The sequence below is a fragment of the Schistocerca serialis genome, chromosome 4 (genome assembly GCF_023864345.2).
Source record: "Schistocerca serialis cubense isolate TAMUIC-IGC-003099 chromosome 4, iqSchSeri2.2, whole genome shotgun sequence".
In the NCBI taxonomy this organism is placed as follows: domain Eukaryota; kingdom Metazoa; phylum Arthropoda; class Insecta; order Orthoptera; family Acrididae; genus Schistocerca; species Schistocerca serialis.
This window is the reverse complement of record NC_064641.1, coordinates 783,912,557-783,930,549: the sequence shown is the minus strand read 5'-3', so window position 1 is coordinate 783,930,549 and position 17,993 is coordinate 783,912,557. Positions and strand designations below refer to the sequence as shown.

General features: G+C 41.1%; 1 protein-coding gene across 2 annotated transcripts in view; it reads right to left on the bottom strand.

Moving 5' to 3' along the window:
* LOC126473359 (transcriptional regulator ATRX homolog) overlaps positions 1–17,993 on the bottom strand; it is a 479,699-nt gene that overhangs the window by 6,017 nt on the left and 455,689 nt on the right. For both annotated transcript variants that reach the window (XM_050100365.1, XM_050100366.1), the window contains one exon: positions 13,357–13,429. In XM_050100365.1, coding sequence (XP_049956322.1) covers positions 13,357–13,429 — 73 coding nt within the window. The remainder of the gene's footprint in view (positions 1–13,356; positions 13,430–17,993) is intronic.

Genomic DNA, 17,993 nt, shown 5'->3' with positions numbered 1-17,993 from the left:
CTATGTTATACCGCTCCACTGATGCTAATAACATAGCATCCCAGTTGTTATTGGTTGATCTTACTGACGGATGCTGTTGCAATTCCTACTTCAAAACTGCCAGATAGCTTCCTTCACTCACATATTTTGAAATCTACTCAATCAATTTCACCGAATTGTGATTCTCAACACTAATATGTGCTTTGTATGTTTTCAAGAGTAATGGTGAATACAGTACAGCCCAATGATTATTCACTCCAATATCATTGTTTTGTACTTTTAAAGTGATAGATCCACTGCCATCGTCAGTTCACTGTTGACAATACAGTGGATATCCGTCATTTCAGTGGTAAGTCTTGGAAAGTATCTTGGAAATTGTCTTTTGCATTTCCAATCAGCATGGTGAACTGTTGTTAAATAAGCCACCTGAACCATGAATCATGTTTTTGGTGATAAATTAAAGTAAGTCTGGACCAGTGTAGGCATCTGGTATTTCTGGTGAGATGTCTTGAGCAATCTGATGTGGTGTGACTTGAACCAACCGAATTAAAGTGTCTGTGCATGGTAATTCTCTCTTTTGCCATTCAAAAGATTACATCCAGCAGCATGTCTTTAACAGGACATGATGCTCCAAAGATGATTGTCCAGATAACAAAAATTCTTTCATTCATCCCATGTAGGTCTGCATGTAAATATAATTCAGGGATCTTTGTGAGTGAAGGGAAAGAAGCTCATCACAGATTCATTACAGTTGCTTGAGTGGTGTACAAATGCATACAGGACAAACGAACATTTATAGGTTCAAATGGCTCTGAGCACTATGGGGCTTAATATCGGAGGAACTTAGAACTACTTAAACCTTACTAACCTAAGGACATCATACACATCCATGCCCGAGGCAGGATTCGAACCTGCGACCGTAGCAGTCGTGCGGTTCTGGACAGAAGCGCCTAGCACCGCTTGGCCACTGCAGCCAGCGAACATTTCTTCTTTTTAAATTTTTATTATTATTTTTTATCAGTTTTCAATTAAGTAGGTAGTTATTCATTATGTGACCAAGTAGCTTAGGCTATCAAAGTCCAAAGAGCCTGATGAGTTAAATTAAACTCACATCCTACTACCTTCAATAATTTAGATGTAAAAGCAGTATCTGGCAATGGTGGTCAAATATTGACAATAAAATATGCTGACTAGCTGGGTTTAGAACATAGGAGTAAAGTTTTATATCACAGAATCATAAAAAATAGCTTAATCACAGTTTTTAGAAGTAAATTATGGAAAGAATGTTGGAAGGAGATTTTAAAAGCAGGTAGTGCAGATACAAAATTTATCTCCTTTTTAAACACATTTCTGTATTACTCTGAGTCTTATTTAGCCTAAAACTAACAAAAGTAGAATTAATCAAAAGCAAGTACAGGGTATGGATAAATTTTGCTTTTATAGTAACTTTTGCTAGGAAGAAAGAACTGTACAGAATTTGAAAGATCTGTAGAAAGAAAGAACTGTACCTAATTCAAAAGACAGGCTTTACTCATGAGTTGCTTGTAACTCTGTTAGATGATTATATTACATTAAATGTACTTTTTGTTCCAATATATCTGTAGTGAGAAAATCCACCAGGAGGTAGAACATGTCAGAAAACATGAATATGCAAGGAATGTTTACCTTCCACAGGTCTCCAGTGAAAGGTTGCTCATGGATGTCACAAAACATGTAAATCTTCAATACACTGAGTGCTTATAATAATTCTAAGGCTTTTGTAGCCACGCATCATCACACAGAAAACTGATTTTACAACGTTTATATACACTGATCACATTACCACACTGAATTTTTACAGACGTCAGATTCATGTAATACTGGCATTATTAGATATTGTTGATAACACAGAAACATCCATCAGTTCTGCCAAGAAATTCATCAATGGAGTAAGAGTTGGGCACCAGCAAAGCCTTCAGGCTGCTCTTAAACTGAACTTTATTACTAGTTAAATTTTTTATGGCTGCTGGAAAGTTATTGAAAATGTGTGATCCAGCATAATGGACACCTTTCTGGACCATAACATGCAACTTTAAATATTTGTGAAGATTAGTCTCATTTACAGTATTGATTCCATGTACTGTGATGTAGGTTTGTAGAAGAGAGAAATTTTTAATGACAAATTAAATTAAGGAATAAATGTAAGGGGTGATAAAAAAGTTCCCATTTGAGGGTGTTGCTACAGAGTGTATGCAATGTAGCCTGATTCCGATGCAGGTATGCAAGCACCGAAATGTAGGCAAGGGTTAGTGGTGCATTTGCATCCTTCTGATGTGCACACGGTAAATGCGGAAACGTGAACTGTGGCATATTATTACCGAATGCATCCAAACAGGACCAACATGCTGTTATTCTTTTCTTGTCTGCCAAATGGCAAACCCCAGTAGACATCCGTCATAGAATGTAGAATGTGTATGGGTAGCATGTCTGTTGAAAACCATAGTTGTGGAGTGGAGCGCTAAGTTCCATGCTGTTTATAACAAAGCACTCACCATATCGCAAACGTCATGATGCAAAGTTACACCAACTCAAGAGGGACACACTCAAGCACCCGCCCTACAGTCCTGATCCCTTCCAAGTCGATTACCACACTTTTGGTCCCTTAAACAAAGCCTTGAAGAGTCAATGGTTCCTGTTGGACGAAGATTTTGTAGCAGGTGGTTACGGGCTTTACCATACAGGAGGACACAATGTTTTACCAAATGGGTATCTTCAACTTGGTGCATCGGTGAGATTATTACCTAAATGCTCATGGGGATTTTACCTCATTGGCAGACCAATTGTGGACTGTACAGCCTTCAAACAGAAATTTTTTGAACACCTCTTACATACTGGGAAGTGGTAGTTAGTAACCCTAGTTGCTTAAGCAGGTCCCTGCTGGATGTTCTTCAGTTCACACCACAAGTAACTTGTATTACACATTTTCAACTTGGAAAACTTTGGCCTGGCTTGATGAGTTACCTCAAAAATGATCCCATATGACATTATGGAATCAAAGTAAGCAAAGTGTGGTGGCCTTTTTTTTATTTTACATCACCTATCTCTGACAACATCCATTCTGCAAATAGAGATTTGATTAAGAGCTTCAAAGTTCTGTGGTATGATCACCATAGTTGAATTTATTCTCATATTGTAATCCCAAGAATTGAACACTCTCAACTTCTTCTATATGGCTGTCATCATATTTTAGGGATATGTGGCTGTCGTAATTTTTTAGACGTACATGAAGGTAAAATTTCGTACAACTTCTAAACTATATACCGTGCATTTTTTCAAAGTTTAGTAACACAAACTGGCTAGGAATCATTTATTAACATCCATGAAAATTTTACTAACTGAGCTTTGTTAGATTGTACTTGATTTGCCAGTTATTGCAATGTTTGTATCATAAGCAAACAAAAAAAACTTGGAATCTGGTAATTTTGAGATTATAGGTCATTGATATAAACCAGCTTTATGTGAAACCCAGTGTTCTATAGAATGCCTAAAATTGAACATAAAAGGATGAAAAATAGATACTTTACGTTCCCTTGGCATTGGATACTTTACTGGATAGTCAGCTGGGAAAGTATATAATATGTCTAATCCTGCCATTTTTTCCCACCACCACTGTTTGCAGTGGCATTTGGGTCTTTGTTTTAATGGCTGTGAAAACATTGTATTGTAGTACGACATTCAATTATCATGCTGTGGATATCACCATAATAGGTCTCCAGTGTATAGCATTCGGCTGAAGTTCCACAGATGCTCTCCCGTCATCTTTTCCCCCTGTTCTTGTATTGTCATGTCACAAGGGAGTGTAGTGCCAAGATAGTAATCACACCATGCTGAACACACAACAATAGTTCTATAATGAAATATCCCAAGTAAGAGCCAATGCTGCTAAAAATTGTGTTTTCTGGACCAAAACCAGTTACCAAAAGTCAGTTTATAATGTGAAAAAGGCTAAGAGAACCATGAAGAAGGAGCCACAGGACTACTGGCTGCTAAGAAACACTGTGGCATAGTGACGATTGAGAATTAGACTATGTTGGTCTATCCTGTTACAGAAGCTATGAGTACTATTCAATTTTATGTCACATAAGGCCCATCTGGCTATTGGTCACTGTGGGTGGAACAGGATGTTGAAAGAACGTTCACCCACCTGTAAGAACACTACCCTTCATGATACTGAGCTGTGCATTCTCCTCCGTGAGCCTAGCCAGTAGAAGAAAAAAGTTGTTTTGAAAGAGGTGTTGTGGTCAAGCCAATGTTTTTTTTCAAACGCATTGATTTTTAGTCCCATCCTGATAGAAAGTACACATTTATAATGGTCTACCAAGATCATCTCATCTCACTAAGTTTGTAGTTCTCAGGGCTCTGAAATCAAACAGAGTGGAAGAAGTTGCCTGCAACCTCGTCAACATATTTATGTTGCTTACTGCTCCAATGACTCTACAGTAGAATAAATGCAGGGAATTTGCATAAAATGTGGTAAGGAGCCTAAAGCCTAATTTACATGACGACAGAGGGTTGCACCACTCATTGGGAGGAATGAGTTGCAAGCAAATGGTTCCATGTTTGACTGTAGACATGACACCACCAGCATACACTTAAGTTTCATCGTTTTGAAGGTCTCTCTGTCGTGTCTGAAACGAAAGTTTTGGCAGCTGCAAGTCACACGAGTTGTGGTGGAGTTAAATCTAGTTGGGTGGAATCGGTACATAAGAAAAAAAATAAAAAATGTGTTTAGATTCATGACTGAAGTTACTCAGCATCCTTGCGGAAATAATTTATAATGGAAGACCCAAGAAGTTCTTTCAGTTATCTTAGAATGTCACCAGAAGTGTTCACATTTCTTCTAAGTAGAGTTAATTATGTGATAAGGAGTAAAGATACTGTAATACATGAAGCACTGTTGCCAGAACTGAAATTACATACCATATTGTGTGCATTATCATCGAGAACACTCGGCATGTTATAAGATGTGGTTTTAGTTGGTGACGATGCTTTTTCACTAACACCAATAATTATTAATATTAACAGTAATAATTGTTAACATTAACAGCAATAATTATTCAAAGCAGGCCACATTAAGAAGAGAATGGTGTGCAAACTACTCTCTTAAAAACAGATCTGTACAGTGACATTATTTCAAAATTCTAACATGTGTGAATGGGGATCACTGCTGCGACATTTTAAATAGATGAATATTGAATAAAGAATGCAGCTTCTTGATTTGTGTAGCCTCCTCTCCTGTCAACAATATTCCTTAACAAAGAGTTGACCAACTCAATAGATGGGATTTTAGTCTTGTAGACGAGAGCATTGCCACATGTGGAATTACTGACTTGTATTTTTCTTATTTCAGTTGTGTAAGTACTCCTAACCCATTAAATTTTGCCTTGGAGCTCAGATACTGTCAAACCATCTATGTTCTGATCGCACATGAAGGTCTCAGGAGCAGCAATAACTGAAATCACACAAACACCTATGCAAAGCATAGATATCCAAAAAGCGAACATTATCCTCCATTCCCCATTTCATATTTCAGTTTGTCTGCACTCTATGAACACTCATAACCTCAAAACTCATGCAACTAGTGTCGCCAAAGTTGGAAAACGCCGAAATGTTTAGTTTCACTGAGTTGCTCAAACGCACGGCGCGCATGCGCTGTGGCTGGTAGCATAGTTGCCTGCAACCTAGTGTCGTCGTGTAAACTAGGCTTAAAGGATTATTGGCCCTCCTTGAATATCAGTCATGGTAAGTTGTGCCACTTACAAAGTCAGGAGAGCATTGACAGAGCAAACCAGGGCATTGAGAATATGCTGTGTGCTTGGATATAAGAAGAAAACAACTAGCTGCAGGAGTAACAGTTTGCAGTTCATCCAGCTTATGAAAAACAAAGTTTTTTATTCTGGGTTTACCAGGTCACCATTCGAAGCTCTGTTCAGCTGCAAAGGTAGAGTAGGTCACTCGGTGTCATCCCTGCCTGCTGATGTTTTACACGATGTAGAGACTGAGAAAGGTCTTGAAAAAACAACACAACAGCAGAAAGAAAGATGAGATGAACCAATGCACGAGGCACAGCTCTGAGCAGAAGACATATATGAGAATGCAATCCATGATGGAGGAAACCAAAACAGTGATGAAGCCATGGCTATCGAAGAGTCTCCATTTCTTTGGTTACCGAAAATCTTTCTTTTCCTGATACCTGCTGCATCTGCTTGACAGAAGCCAGCAGTGCTCATACATGTCAAAAGTGTGGATGAAACATTCATGTAAAACATGTACATACCCCTAAAGACGATGACAATGACAAAGTAGAAGGTTATGGGGTCAATATTCATCATAAATTTTACAGAAAATTTTGTTGGTATTGCATACAGATACACAAGGGTTGGAACTTAAATAGTGTCAACTATTTATTCACGACCGATACAAAAGAGTTACATATTTGTGCTTGTTACTGTCCTTCAAAGTAGTCACCAGCGTTGTGTAGAACCCGTTGCCAGCGATGTGGAAGGCATAGTATACTGTTAGCAGAGCCTGTTCTGTTGATGCTGCGAATGGAGCGGTCTACTGCCTGTCGAATCTCTGGAACAGTTCTGAAGTGAATGTTACGAAGTGATTCCTTCATCTTCAAAATCAAATCAAAGTCACAAGGACTTAAGCCCAAGGAGTATTGTAGATGGTACAGTACTTCCCAGTCTCCTGAACAGAGCAGCCACAGCTTGCGCTGTATGCACACACGCATTATTGTGCAAAATGATGAGTGGGTTGTGCAGAAAGTGTCACCGCTTCTTTCACGAAGCTGGTCACAGGTGATGCTCCAAAAACGAACAGTAATACTGTGCATTGGCAGTCTGCCGTCGAGGAATGTAATGCATTATGATAACATCAACACAGTTGTACACGAGAATCACCATAACTTTAAACTGCTCCGTAACAAGTGCAAACATGTAACTCTTTTGTATTGGTTGTTGCCCTATTTAAGTTCCAAACCACATACATATTGTTAAAATTATGAAACAATAAGATCTCTTAGATATTCGCTAACAAAGCAGACTCATGGGAATAAATTTAATGAAATACAACCATTGATGGTGTCTGTCATTGCATGTGCACAAAGCAATTATGTTGCATGCTTACACCAGGCCATGAACCTCTGAGCAAAGAAAGTACAAAAATATTACGGATCTTGAACAAAAAGAGTAGAGTTTAAGAAATATTTTTCCTGTTTTCTAAAATAACTCCATGTATTATTACTACTTATTAAGTATTTATGTTATTTGACATTTGCATGAATAAAATTAAATGTAAGTATACATGAAAATCAAGAATATAATTTCAAAAAATACCAGTTGAACGTTTTGCTTATCTACGTTGACCATACCTTTGTTTCACCTATCCTGTCTGGCTTCAGCTGCCACAGACTGTGGTCGTGTGTGTGTGTGTGTGTGTGTTTGTTTTCGACAAAGGCCTTGATGGCCGAAAGCTCAGTTTCCTTGTCTTTTTGTTGTGCCTACCTGCGACTCACCATCTCCACTGTATGGTGAGGAGCAACTATCTTTTTCATAATACTGTTATCCTTGAAAAAATATACATTAGCCTGGTCAACAATGATAAAAAATGGTTGAATAGGGGAAAAATATTTTTGTTCAGTGGTAGGAGTGGGCCACAAACAACATACTAAAATTCCCAACTGGTGGGATGTGACCATGGGGTGAGAGGGCTGTTTAAGGGTCCCTTTTTTAAGCTTTTGTTGAATAACTTAAAAATCATGGGTTCTATCAGAAATGTTTCCTTTTACAGAATTAAAGTACATTAAAATTCCTACAAAAAAATGTCCCATTCATTTTCTCTCTAGGACTAATAGCTTTCGCTTTGCAGGGAAGTAGGTTAATAATAAATATTAAATGTGTGTATCACACTTAAGTGCAGTAACTATGATAAAGGACAAATTGTTTACTGGGATTTCTTTGTCCTCCACAAAGTGTGTCAGTACTACATGAAATCAAGATATGAGATACTATTACTAATGCAAGAAATGCATATGGACAGATTCTACATAAATCTCTGCACAATGTTCTATATTGCTAGAGGGGAAACTGACTCTTAGTCATCCTGAAAATCAGTTGAAGCATTCCTCTGGAAGAGGCAACTTCTCCCACTATGAGTGCTGTTCACTTTTCAGTTTACAGACTACACCTCCCCAGCATTTCATGCATAGGTCTCTTATGTGAGTAAACAAAATAACTTCACTGAGCTTGTGTTTGAAAAGTGGAGTTATTTTCAGTTTATTAAGCGAGTATTTATTCACAGTTGTTAAGCGAGCCTTTATGTAAAATATGTTCATATAAAAATGATTGAGAAGTATTTAATTTGTAAGTATGATGTGTCAATGACCTAAAGTACTGTTGGTGAGCAAGGCACTGGAATGGTACATGCGGCACCTTGTTGCTGTCTATTGTTGACAGCATAATGCAAAGCCAATGACCTAAAGTACTGTTGGTGAGCAAGGCACTGGAATGGTACATGCGGCACCTTGTTGCTGTCTATTGTTGACAGCATAATGCAAAGCCATGCAACTGTTGAAGTCACTTAGTGGTGAAATAATAATGACCAGAAAGTTACTGCACCTCTCTTACCATTGATTGTGTTACTGGTAGGATGCATAAATCTCAGCCATTCAGGAATTGCTGGTACTTGTACAGTGGGCTGTACTGGGTAGAGCTACTTACCACACACCCACACTGGGTGTGAATATGTTTGATGGAATGGGAATGATCATTTCAGGTCTAGAATAATAATCTGCTACGTGCTTTGCTTGACTTATGTTCAAATTTCTGAAGTTTCGTAACACCTAGGTGAAGTACCTCTGCTGCAGTTGATAATTTGAGCTGCTGAGCCTCTTAGTTAAGAAGTTGGGAGAGCTGAGGCTGAGATGAAGCATTTGATAACCCTCAAGCTATGAAACGTAGTCAAGCCTTTGGTACTGGAGACAATGAAATCAATGTTGTCCAATACATACTGACAGCACATTACACTTCAGCCAGGCACTTCAGTGTGGTAGAGAGCTGACACCTCGAGCTGTTGAACATTTTTACATGGTTCCCTTAACAACTACAAATACATATTCTCTTAATAAACTGTAAATAACTATATAATCATAAGCTCAGTGAAGTTACTTTCTCTCCTCACATAAGACAACTATACAAGATATTGGAGGGTGAAGTCTGTCCATAAACAGAAAAGCGAGCACCACATGTGTTGGGTGAAGTCGTTTTTCCCAGGTGTTAGTGCAGAGTTCTTCCTAATATCATTTCCCAGAAGAATGCTACAACTGCCATACATGAAGACTTAAGATTTAGTTTTCCTTCCAGCAGTGTAGAACAGTGTGCAGAGATTTAGATAGAATATAGCCAAATGTGTTCTTGCCTTACTATTATTAGTAAATAATATTTGTATTCTATGTAGTATTAACACAGTATAAAATGAAGACCCCTCAGCATATCTGCGAACTGTGTAGGCAGTGACTCATATGGTGAACTGTGGAAGGGTCAAATGTAACTTTGTGAAACATCCCACAGTTACTACTTGAGAGACAGTGGAGGGATCGAGCAGGCAATTGTCTGCTCACTCTTCAGCTTACACACCTACGAAGGAGGAAAATGTATGACCACAATCTGGCACCATTCACCATGTATTTAATCACACATCTGGCCGCCTCTATCCTCTCTCTTCCCTGCCTGTCACATCCCCTTAACACAATTTATCCCTTAACATGATTCTACTGCACTTAGATGTGGCACACATATTTAGTATTTGTTCTTAACCCACTTCATTTGACAATAAACAATAATTAATACCATTAAAACACCATTTTAATAATATTAGAGAAGGAAAGTTGCTACTCACCATCTAGCAGAGATGCCGAGTCATGATAAGCACAACGAAAAGATTCACACAATTAGAGCTTTCGGCCATTGAGGCCTTTGTCAGCAACACACACACACACACACACACACACACACACACACACACACACACACACACACACACACACAAGTTGCACACACGTCTGCAGTCTCAGATAACTGAAACCACACTGCGAGCACCAGCACCAGTGCATGATGGAAGTGGCGACTGGGTGAGGATAAGGTGGAGGCTGCGACAGGGAGGAGGAGGGATAGTATGATAGTATGGTGGGGGTGGTGGACAGAGAAAGTGCTGCAGTTTAGACGGAGGGCAGGAGAGAAGGTGGGGGGGCTAAGTAGTGGAAAGGAGAGAAATAAAAACAAAGTAAAAGACTGGGTGTGGCGGTGAAATGATGGTTGTGTAGTGCTGTTATGAGAACAGGGAGAGGGTTAGATGGGTGAGGACAGTGACTAACGAAAGTTGAGGCCAGGAGGGTTACGGGAACATAGCATGTATTGCAGGGAAAGTTACCACCTACGCAATTCAGAAAAGCTGGTGTTGGTGGGAAGGATCCATATGGAACAGGCTGTGAAGCAGTCATTGAGATGAGGGATATCATGTTTGGCAGCGTGTTCAGCAACAGGGTGGCCCACTTGTTTTCTGGCCACAGTTTGTCGGTGGCCATTCATGCTAACAGACAGATTTATGGTCATCATGTCTACATAGAATGCAGCACAATGGTTGCAGCTTAGCTTGTAAATCACATGACTGGTGTCACAGGTAGCCCTGTCTTTGATGGGATAGGTGACGTAAGGGACCAGACTGGAGTAGGTGGTGGTAGGAGGATGTATGGGACAGGTCTTGCATCTAGATATATTACAGGGATATGAGCCATGAGGTAAGGGATTGGGAGCAGGGGTTGTGTAAGGATGGACGAGTATATTGTGTAGGTTTGGTGGACGGCGGAATACCATTGTAGGAGGGGTGGGAAGGATAGTGGGCAGGACATTTCTCATTTCAGGGAACAATGAGAGGTAATCAACACCCTGGCGGAGAATCTAATTCAGCTGCTCCAGTCCTAGATGGTACTGAGTTAAGAGGAGAATGTTCCTCTGTGGCCGCACTCTGGGACTTAGGGAGGTGGCATGAGACTGGAAAGATAAGGCATGGGAAATTTGTTCAAGGTTGAGAGGATAATTAAAGTTAGTGAAGGCTTCAGTGAGACTCTCGGTATATTTTGAGAGGGACTGCTCGTCACTGCAGATGCAACGACCACGGGTGGCTAGGCTGTATGGAAGAGACTTCTTGGTATGGAATGGGTGGCAGCTGTCGAAGTGGAGGTATTGCTGGTGGTTAGTAGGTTTGATATGGATGGAGGTACTGATTTAGCCATCTCTGAGGTGGAGGTCAACATCTAGGAAGATGGCTTGTTGGGTTGAGTAGGACCAGGTGAAGCAAATGGGGGAGAAGTTGTTGAGGTTCTGGAGGAATGGGGATAGGATGTCCTCACCTTCAATCCACATAGCAAAGATGTCATCAATGAATCTGAACCAGGTGAGGGATTTAGGATTCTGGGTTTTTAGGAAAGACTCCTCTAGACGGCCCATGAATAGGTTGGCATAGGATGGCACCATGTGGGTACCCATAGCTGTACCCCAGATTTGTTTGTAGGTAATGCCTTCAAAGGAGAAGTAATTGTGGGTGAGGATATAGTTGGTCCTGGTGAGTAGGAAGGAGGTTGTTGGTTTGGAATCCATAGGGCATCTGGAAAGGTAGTGTTCAATAGCAGTAAGCACATGGGCATTAGGAATGTAGTGTACAGGGAGGTGGCATCAATAGTGACGAGCAGGGCACCGTGTAGTAAAGGGACAGGAACTGTGGAGAGTCGGTGGAGGAAATGGTTGGTATCTTTTATATATGAGTATAGGTTCCAGGTAATAGGTTGAAGGTGTTGGTCCGCATGGCACCATCCTATGCCAACCTATTCATCGGCCATCTAGATGCAAGACCTGTCCCATACATCCCTCTATCACCACCTACCCAGTCCGGTCACTGACATCACCTATCCCATCAAAGGCAGGGCTACCTGTGAAACCAGTCGTATGATTTACAAACTAAGCTGCAACCACTGTGCTGCATCCTATCAACAAGCTGTCTATCAGCATGAATGGCTACCGACAAACAGTGGCCAAAAAACAAGTGGGCCACCCTGTTAGTGAACAAGCTGCCAAACATGATAGCCCTCATCACAATGACTGCTTTACAGCCTGTGCCATATGGATCCTTCTCACCAACACCAGATTTTCTGAATTGCGCAGGTGGGAACTTTCTCTACAATAATCCTATGTTCCCATAACCCTCCCGCCCTCAACTGTCGTTAGTCACTGTCCTCACCCATCTAACCCTCTCCCTGTTCCCATTCCAGCAACCGTCATTTCACCACCACACACAGTCTTTTACTTTGTTTTTATTTCTCTCCTTTCCGCTACTTAGCCATCCCTCCATCCTCAATGTCCGTCTAAACTGCAGCACTTTCTCTGCCCACCACCCGCACCATACTATTCCTCCTCCTCCCCGCCCCAGCCTCCTCCTTACCCCCACCCAGTCACCACTCCCATCATGCACTGGTGCTGCTGCTCACAGTGTGGTTTCAGTTATCTGAGACTGCAGACGTGTGTGCAAGTTGCATTTGTGTGTGTGTGTGTGTGTGTGTGTGTGTGTGTGTGTGTGTGTGTGTGTGTGTGTGTGTGTGTCATTTGCTGACAAAGGCCTTAATGGTTGAAAGCTATAACTGTGTGAATCTTTTTGTTGTGCCTATCATGACTCAGCATCTCCACTATATGGTGAATAGCAACTTTTCTTCTCTAATATTGTTCCACTGAATACTGGAGTTTCGGTTGTTTGATTTCATTTTAATAATCTGTGATTTTCCATCCCCTGCAATGCACAAATTATTAGTCCCATAGAAAAAAATGAATAGGGCCTTTTTTATAGGAATTTATTGTAGCTTAATTTTGTACTGGGAATCATTTTTGCTAGAAGCCACATTTTTCATGTCATTCGAAAAAAATATAAAAATGTGACCTTTAATTCCCACCCCACACACTCACATCCCACCACTTGGGATCTTTAGTATGTTGTTCATGGCACTCCCTTCTAATACATCACAAAAATTTGCGACTACAGCATCATATAAGTGATTGTAAAACAATGTGTAGTGAATACCATTTATCCCTCTAAATTTCTGTAAGTAGGTAAATTGTGATTCGCATGTCTCATAAGTGTCGTAATAACAGTCTATTTGTGACTTTTTTTTGTTTTCAGTATTACTATAAGACAATGGTCAAGGGATGAAAGTAAAATAAATTGTCTACCATTATTTATAGTTGTATTTCATTATTCAAATATTAATATGGTTTGGAACAAGTATAATCTTACCTCCATATGTTTTTGGTTGTGCAACTTGCATTATGGTTGGACTGATGGCACGCATCTGCCCAAAATCTTTAACCTAGACAGAGAAAGAATGAGTCAAACATGAAAAACAATACCATAAATTATGTATGTGCAAAAGTAAATGGCACAGTGTTACAGTTATGCGTTACAGGAGAAGCTGATATCCTGAAACTATTTTTTTAAATATTTTATTTCTAACCATAGATGTGCATTGCTACTTTTTTCTTTGCCAAACTGCACAGATAGATGTGGCTTTTCTGAGGAAATTTTCTTCATGATATTCGTTAGTTTAAAACAGCATAAAAGACTGAGGTTGGATGAGATATTATTACAATCGGAACAGTTCAAGAAAAATTCCAATCTGTTATTGTGCCCAACATGTTGACATAGCATGGCTGACAGCCAGCGCTACTACTGCAATACTCCGCACTGGCCTCCATGCTACTTTCAGTCACCTACGATTGAATTCTTTTGCCTAAAAATACTGGGTACTGCCATTACACTGCCTTCCTACTCGGAGAAGATCTGGTCCCACGGGTCTTACTTCACCCAAGTACTCTACTTTGATTACAACTATACTCTTTATCTGTATAGTTACCACAACTTATCTATTCCAAACTAATACATTAGTTCTACATCAAATAAGTCACATTTGAAGAATCACCATGTGCTAGGAATTGTGACACTTTAAGTCATTGTTACTTGACTTCTCCTATTCTGATACTGCTCTACATGCTGTAGCATTTATTCCACAATTATCTGCCCTTCTTCGGCTGCTATCATTTGGTTTAAGGAGTGGTCCAGACCTAGCTCCCAAGTATCGTTAAGAAAGGTAAGATTCTGTTTGAATAAGATCTGCAGTGGTTCATCTGGCCAGTACAGCTCTGGCTGTGTCACACTAAGTAGAGTAACTCCAAAGATGGTCACTTGTAAATGAAATGCTACTACATCACACCTAGTCCCCCGTTAGTTAGCAGTACACTGTCTCAAAACTAAATATTTTATCCTGGTGAGTTTCCCTTGTTCATGACAACCAGCTACCACCATAGTGTCACGTACACTGAATAGACCCAGTGGGGACCTCCTCCCCAAAAATAAGGTTTTGGTTCAATCACCTCCTTTGGGCAATGATTTTCTCCCATTTTTCCCTTAAATAATTGCAGGATGCATGTGTCCCTACTCACTATAACCTCGTGAGTTCAGCGTATGGTGACCATCCCATTCTGACATTTCTTGAGCTCACCCGCACTCATCTCCACGCGCTGATCCCTGTGTTCTGCTAGAAGGAACACTACTTTCTTCCCTCACTTGCATAAAATTCCCAACTGCTGCTAGCTTCACCAGGTAAGTGTACACTGTGTAACACCAAAATACATTGTGTTTCACAGCTACTGTTATTTTTACCGATATGTATAATTGCACACTACCTGTTACTACAGCCTCGCAGCACTAAAGTAGTAAAATGTTACTACTCCCTCTGTTGCACTGTGATAGTATATTGCTGTGAGGACAGGGCGTGTGTCGTGCTTGGGTAGCTCAGACGGTAGAGCACTTGCCCGCGAAAGGCAAAGGTCCCGAGTTCGAGTCTCGATCCGGCACACAGTTTTAATCTGCCAGGAAGTTTCAAATCAGCGCACACTCCGCTGCAGAGTGAAAATCTCATTCTGGAAACATCCTCCAGGCTGTGGCTAAGCCATGTCTCCGCAATATCCTTTCTTTCAGGAGTGCTAGTTGTGCAAGGTTCGCAGGAAAGCTTCTGTGAAGTTTGGAAGGTAGGAGACGAGGTACTGGCAGAAGCAAAGCTGTGAGGACGGGGCGTGAGTCGTGCTTGGGTAGCTCAGATGGTAGAGCACTTACCCGCGAAAGGCAAAGGTCCCGAGTTCGAGTCTCAGTCTGGCACACACTTTTAATCTGCCAGGAAGTTTCACATCAGCGCATTTCACATCAGTGCACACTCCGCTGCAGAGTGAAAATCTCATTCTGGATAGTTTCAATTACTTGGGGCAGGCACTGGTGCCATTTTAAAACCTTCATCTTCTCCTTCGACATATATGGACCACCGCTCATGGCCCTGATTTGGTATCTCTGCACAGTAATCTCCATGTGTACTAAATTCTTTGTTGGCGTTCTGTGGCCCTGCTGTTCTGCACGATAGTGACCCAGTGTTTGTATTACAGCTATCTTTCTGTTTAGCCCATCACGTTTCCATGTTTCCTTCCTGTCTTGTGTTCTACTATGTACTCAAATTCACTGAGCTTCACTGCCCATCTAGTTAATTTACTAGAAGGGTCCTTCAATCCTAGTAACCACTTTAAAGCTGTATGGTCTGTTATCACCTTGGACTTCCTCCCATACAAATAACATTGAAAGTATGTTATCCTGTATACTAGAGTATACATCTCTCTCTCTTTCCATTGTAGAGTAATTTCTTTCTGCAGCATTCAATTGTCTTGCAAAGGCAACAGGATGTTCTTGACCACCAATCTACAGGCTCAAAACACAGCTAAGGATATAGTTTGATGCACCACTTTGATAATACAAATTCTTTCTGAAAGTCTGGAAACACCAGAACTGGACTGGATGGTAACACTTTCTTTAACTCGTCAAATGCTCTCTGACATTCCTGCAGCCACACAAACTTAATCCTTTTCTTCAACAATTGTGTAGGAGGTACTGCAAATCTGCAAATCCCTTTACATGGCCTAAATAGTTAACTTTCTTCAGCACAAAGTGATAGTTTTTGGCACTGAGTGGGAGACATGTTTCTCTTAATCTGCTGAATACTTCTTTGAGACATTGTCTATGTACCTGCACATCCTTTGAATGGATGATCATGTAATCAAGATATACTAAGCACTGGCGTAGTTTCAGTACTCTCAGTACTTCGTCCAGCAACCATTGGAATGTCACTGACACATTTTTCAACTCAAATGGCATCCTCTTACACTGGTAGTGTCCCCCATTTGCTAAAAAGTTGTTTTGTCTACCGTCAGGAGTCACTTCTAACTAATGGTATCTGCTCTTTCAGTCCAACATTGAGAAATATTTGCTTTTTGCTGGTGGGCTTGGTGTATAAAGGGACCGAACTACACGGTCATTAGTCCTTTTTTCTGGACACAAGCAACGCTCAAGGTACAAAAACACCCAAATTACGTTTGAGAGAGTAAAGGAATGGGGAAAAACACCTAAAAACAAAATGAATGGAATGAACAAGAAACGGGGAAAACATACACCACAAGGAAAAGTAGAAGAGGGTATTAAAACCATAGAGAAGATGGTCTGGGTTGGCTGATCACAATAATAAAAAAGGATGTGCCAGCCACTCTGCAACACATCAAAATGTCCACCCCAAAAAGACAAGGCGAGATGAACACGCGTAGGGAAAAGACAACCACCAAGACAAATAATTCAAAGAAAGTGCGACAGAGTTAAAATGGAGGGAGGGTGGTGACCTCGGAGAGAAGGCAAAATGCCCACCCTTAGATGGTATGGTAAAAATCCACCTCACGAATACAACATAAAACTAAATCTGCTGTTGAGGCATTGTCGCCCAACACCGAAGGTAGGGTGCTGGTAAGGTTAAAAGTCTGCCGCAGGGGGGCTAAAAGTGGGCAGTCTAGCAAGATGTGGACGACAGTCATATGCGAGCCACAGTGACACCGAGGTGGGTTCTCACGACAGAGGAGGTGGCCATGTGTTAGCCACGAATGGCCAATGCAGAGCCGGCAGAGAACCATAGAGTCCCTGCGATAGGCCTGCATGGAGGACTTCCACACATTTGTAGTCTCCTTAATGGCACGCAGTTTGTTATGTGTACTGAGAGTATGCCATTCCGTCTCCCAAAGCTGAAAAAACTTGCAACATAATAATGATCACATGTCAGTTACGGGGATTCCAATCTCCACAAGCGGTTTCTGTGTAGCCTGTTTGGCCAGCCTGTCAGCAAGTTCATTTCCTGGGATTCCAACGTGGCCTGGGGTCCACACAAACACCACGGAATGATTAGACCTTTCCAGGGAATAGATGGACTCCTGGATGGTCGCTACCAAAGGATGGGAAGGCCGATAGCTTGTAGGTTGCTCAAGGAGTCATTACAGAGAAGAAACAACTCGCCAGGGCATGAGTGGATTCGCTCAAGAGCATCAGAAATGGCTGCCAGCTCTGCAGTGAAAACACTGCAGCCATTTGGCAAGGAGTGTTGTTCAATATGTCCTCCATGAACAAATGCGAAGCCAAATGACCATCAGCCATCAAGCCGCAGGTTAAACCACTTCATGGTCCTAGTACATGTCAAGAATCCAGAGGCAGTGACAGCAGAAAGCCGTAGGGTTAAATGAGTCTTTAGGACCATGTGAAAGGTTGAGGAGAAGCTTCGGCCTAGGTGTACACCATGGAGGTGCATGTGAATGGACCTCAAGTATAGTTAGTAAAGGCAAGGACTCCACTTCAGACAGAAGAGATCAGATGCGAACTGCAATCATAAGCTCTGACCTGGGCCTCCGATGGGGGAGATGAACTGCCGTGGGTGGGAAAAGGATAATTTGGATGCTCAGGAGAACTACGAATGTGTGCAATGTAACTAGCAAGCAGTTATGCACACCTGACCTTCAATGGTGGGA